Source organism: Cnephaeus nilssonii, assembly GCF_951640355.1.
Source record: "Cnephaeus nilssonii genome assembly, chromosome: 13".
Taxonomy (NCBI): Eukaryota; Metazoa; Chordata; class Mammalia; order Chiroptera; family Vespertilionidae; genus Cnephaeus; species Cnephaeus nilssonii.
Window position 1 is genome coordinate 57,150,168 of NC_137084.1, and position 3,920 is coordinate 57,154,087.

At 45.0% G+C, this 3,920-nt stretch overlaps 1 protein-coding gene across 1 annotated transcript; it reads left to right on the plus strand.

Annotated features, from left to right (window-relative positions):
* Positions 1-279: 279 nt before the first annotated feature.
* LOC307109649 (speckle-type POZ protein-like) lies at positions 280-1,392 on the plus strand (the record flags this gene model as incomplete). The annotated part of the gene is made up of 1 exon (XM_079788472.1): positions 280-1,392. One exon carries the CDS (start codon positions 280-282, stop codon positions 1,390-1,392), a length of 1,113 nt encoding a protein of 370 aa, XP_079644598.1.
* Positions 1,393-3,920: the final 2,528 nt, after the last annotated feature.

Below are 3,920 nucleotides of genomic sequence, written 5' to 3' on the forward strand. Positions count from 1 at the left end.
GAGTCCTCCTGCTTCATAGGTGGACACTCAACCACTGAGCCACACCAGCCAAGCAGCATTTATAGTTTAGATGTATCTTTCAGACAGTTGTTATTAGAAACAACGCCTGGATGTTGTAGAGAGTATGCAGCGTATACAGAAGGACAGTTACCAGCAGCTGTAGGCCCAGCTCTGAGGGATTTCCTATTAGACAAAACAACTTCATCTTCCCACTACTGACTTAACCTGGCTGAAAAGAGAACAGAAATTTCTTCCTCTGACTTAACCATCAAACTTGCAATGTCAAGGGTTCTAAGTCCTCCATCTCTGGCAGAAATGTCCAGTGGCCCTGTAGCTGAGAGCTGGTGCCACACACAGATCCAGGTAGTGAAATTCTCCCAGATGTGGACCATCAGTAACTTTAGCTTTTGCCAGCAGGAAATGGGTGAAGTCATTCAAAGTTCAACCTTTTCATCAGAAGCCAATGATCAACTGAAATGGTGTTTGAGAGTATACCCAAAAGGGCAAGATGAAGAAAGCAAAGATTACCTGTCACTTTATCTGTTTCTGGTCAGTTCTCCAAAGACTATATTACTGGCAAAATTCAAATTGTCCATTCTGAATGACAATGGAGAAGAAATCAAGTCTTTGGAGAGTCGCCATGCATATAGATTTGTACAAGGCAAAGACTGGGGATTCAAGAAATTCATCCAAAGAGATGTTCTCTTGGATGAAGCCTACAGGTTTCTCCCTGATGACAAGCTGACCCTCTTCTGTGAGGTGAGTGTGGTGCAAGATTCCGTCACCATTTCTGGCCAGAATGCCAGGAAGATGGTAAAGGTTCCCGAGTGCCAGCTGGCCGATGAGCTAGGAGGACTTTGGGAGAATTCCTGGTTCACAGACTGTTGTTTTTGTGTGGCTGGCCAGGAAGTCCAGGCTCACAAAGCGATCTTAGCAGCTCGTTCTCCAGTGTTTTGGGCCATGTTTGAACATGCAATGGAGGATAGCAAAAAGAATCCAGTGGAAATAATTGACGTGGAGCCTAGCGTATTTAAGGAAATGATGTGCTTCATTTACACGGGGAAGGCTCCAAACCTGGACACAATGGCTGATGGTTTGCTGGCAGCTGCTGACAAGTATGCCCTGGAGCGTTTGAAGGTCATGTGTGAGGAAGCCCTCAGCAGTCACCTGTCTGTGGAGAATGCTGCAGAAATGCTCACCTTCGCTGACTTCCACAGCGCAGATCAATTGAAAACTCAGGCAGTGGACTTCATCAACTCTCATGCTGAGGATGTTATGGAGACCTCGGGGTGGCAGGCGATGGTGGCATCCCATCCCCACTTGGTGGCTGAGATGTACCGAGCTCTGGCTTCAGCACAGGGCCCCCCATGCAAGCGCCTGAAGCAGTCCTGAGATCCTGCCTGTTGTAAGACTCCCTTGACTTTCCAGTAGTAGAAGCCATAGTTGCTGCCATTGAGCACCAGGTAACAGTACAATCTGTGGAGTTTTTCATCTGCTGTGGGAGGAAGTCTGCATCTCAGCCCCAGATTTTTAGATTTATTATTTTTTAAAGGAATCATATATTTTAATGTAACTTTATTGATTTCCAAGAGGAAGGGAGAGGGAGAGAGAAACATAAATGATGAGAGTGAATCACTATTATGCTGATTCTTGCATGCACCCTACTGGAAATCAAGCCCACAACGGAGGCATGTGCCCTGACCACCAATGGATCACTGACCTCCTGGTTCATAGATTGACACTCACCAACTGAGCAACACTGGTTGGGCTAGGGATACTTTCTTCCATTGATTTTAGAGGGAGTGCAAAGGAGGGAGGGAGAGACAGAGACTCAGAGAAAGAGAAAAAGATGCAATGCCCAGACAGATGCATTGCAAGGGATGGAAACTGCAACCCAGATATGCACCCTTGAGTGGAATCAAACCCCTGACCCTTCATGTCTGAGCCAAAGCTCTAAACACTGAGACAATGGCTATGGTGAGATAAGTCTTATATTGGACTATAACATTTTAATTTTAAAAGATGCTCAAATGTCTGTCTTTAGGGATATGCTTATTCTGCACATGTTTTGGTCATCTCTGCACTTTATTAGATGTGACAACTAAAACTGCTCTTGCTGTTGTGACCTTAAAATAAAGTGATATCTTGAAAGACCACCTTTTGCCTCATGACTTTATTTGCAATGTGTCCACATGATTTCTTTTTCTTTTTTCAGTGACTATCACTTTACAGCCTGGAAGAGCTAATAGTCTTGTCTTCCTTCCTGGAGGTTTGATAAGCCTCTGTGTGGGATGTGGTCCTCACGGTGCACATGTGTCTCTCTTGCATCTGAGTGTTTTCATGACTGGGGTGCTCATACTTTTACCTCTGGGAGACATTTCTGGGAGATAGAAGTGGGAGTCATTTGAACTTGGGCTTCTGGAGTCTGTATTGATGATTTGAAAGAGCAGAATATGAATGTCCAGGAGGGACTCTTTCTTCTGGGCTGTGCTAAAACCCACATCCACTACAATGTCTTCACCACCTCCCCACTTTTACTGCAGTATGTGCCCAAACCTATTGGCATAGTTGGGGTATTCCTGGATCATGAAGGTGGAAGTTTGACCTTTATAAATGTAGCTCAAATTTCCCTTATATGTAGAATCTCTTCTTACACTTTCTCTCCCCGTCTCAGGCCTATCGTTTGTTTTAGAAATATATTAGAAATCTTCCTATATGCTGAGCAAGTCTAATATCTAAGGAATGCATTTTCCTAATACACTATCAATTAAGACAAATATGTTACCTTTTTGTTTTTAGTTTCCTTATGACATAAATATCAGTTTACTGTATTATTAAATACTAGAGGCCCGGTGCACGAAATTCGTGCACGGAGGGGGGTTGTCCCTCAGCCCAGCCTGTACCCTCTCCAATATGGGACCCCTCAAGGGATGTCCGACTGCCCGTTTAGGCCCGATGGGATCGGGCCTAAACGGGCAGTCGAACATCCCTCTCACAATCCAGGACTGCTGGCTCCCAACTGCTTGCCTGCCTGCCTTCCTGATTGCCCCTAACCACTCTGCTGCCAGCCTGTTTGCCCCCAACTTCCCTCCTCTGCCGGCCTGGTCACCCCTAACTGCCCTCTCCTGCAAGGTTGATCACTTCCAACTGCCCTCCCTTGCAGGCCTAGTCCTTCTCAACTGCCCTCCCTTGCAGGCTGGGTGCCTCCCAACTGCCCTCTCCTGCTGGCCATCTTGTGGTGGCCATCTGTGTCCACATGGGGGCAGGATCTTTGACCACATGGGGACAGCTATATTGTGTGTTGCAGTGATGATCAATCTGTATATTACTCTTTTATTAGATAGGATACCTCCAAAGCACAATGAGTCAGAATCTGAAGGTTTATGTGGCTTCTATTTGGTTTCTAGGACAAAGTTCTTTCCTTTACCCACCACTCACTTCTCTCCTTTTACTCTTGAATGTTAATTTCAACATAATTTTTGTAACACCTCTTGAAAAGGATCCCACCAAGTTTTTGATAGTCCACATGATAAAACTTACAGAATAATACAGCATGAGACTTTCATTCTCTCACTAAGTTCTTCATATAACTGTAATTCCTCAGCCTCTAAAGAATGAAAAAGGAAAATAAAAGTGCCTTCTCTCATTCCAAGGCCTTTCTCAGTCAGGCAACCACAAAAAGAAAGAATGAGCCTACAATTCATGTCATGTAATCTCTATCAGGCATAATTCAAATCAAATCCCATCAGGCAAAGTCTGGGATAATTAAAATGTATAAGAGAACAGTGGTGACCTGGGGGAGAACTTATGAAACCTTGTCTCCTGCTTTTGCTGACTATTCTTTTCGTTATGCTAGACTCCAAGTCCCTATCGGGGACTTGGTCAGGCGGCTGTGGGTGCTAACCCACGCCACCTGGATC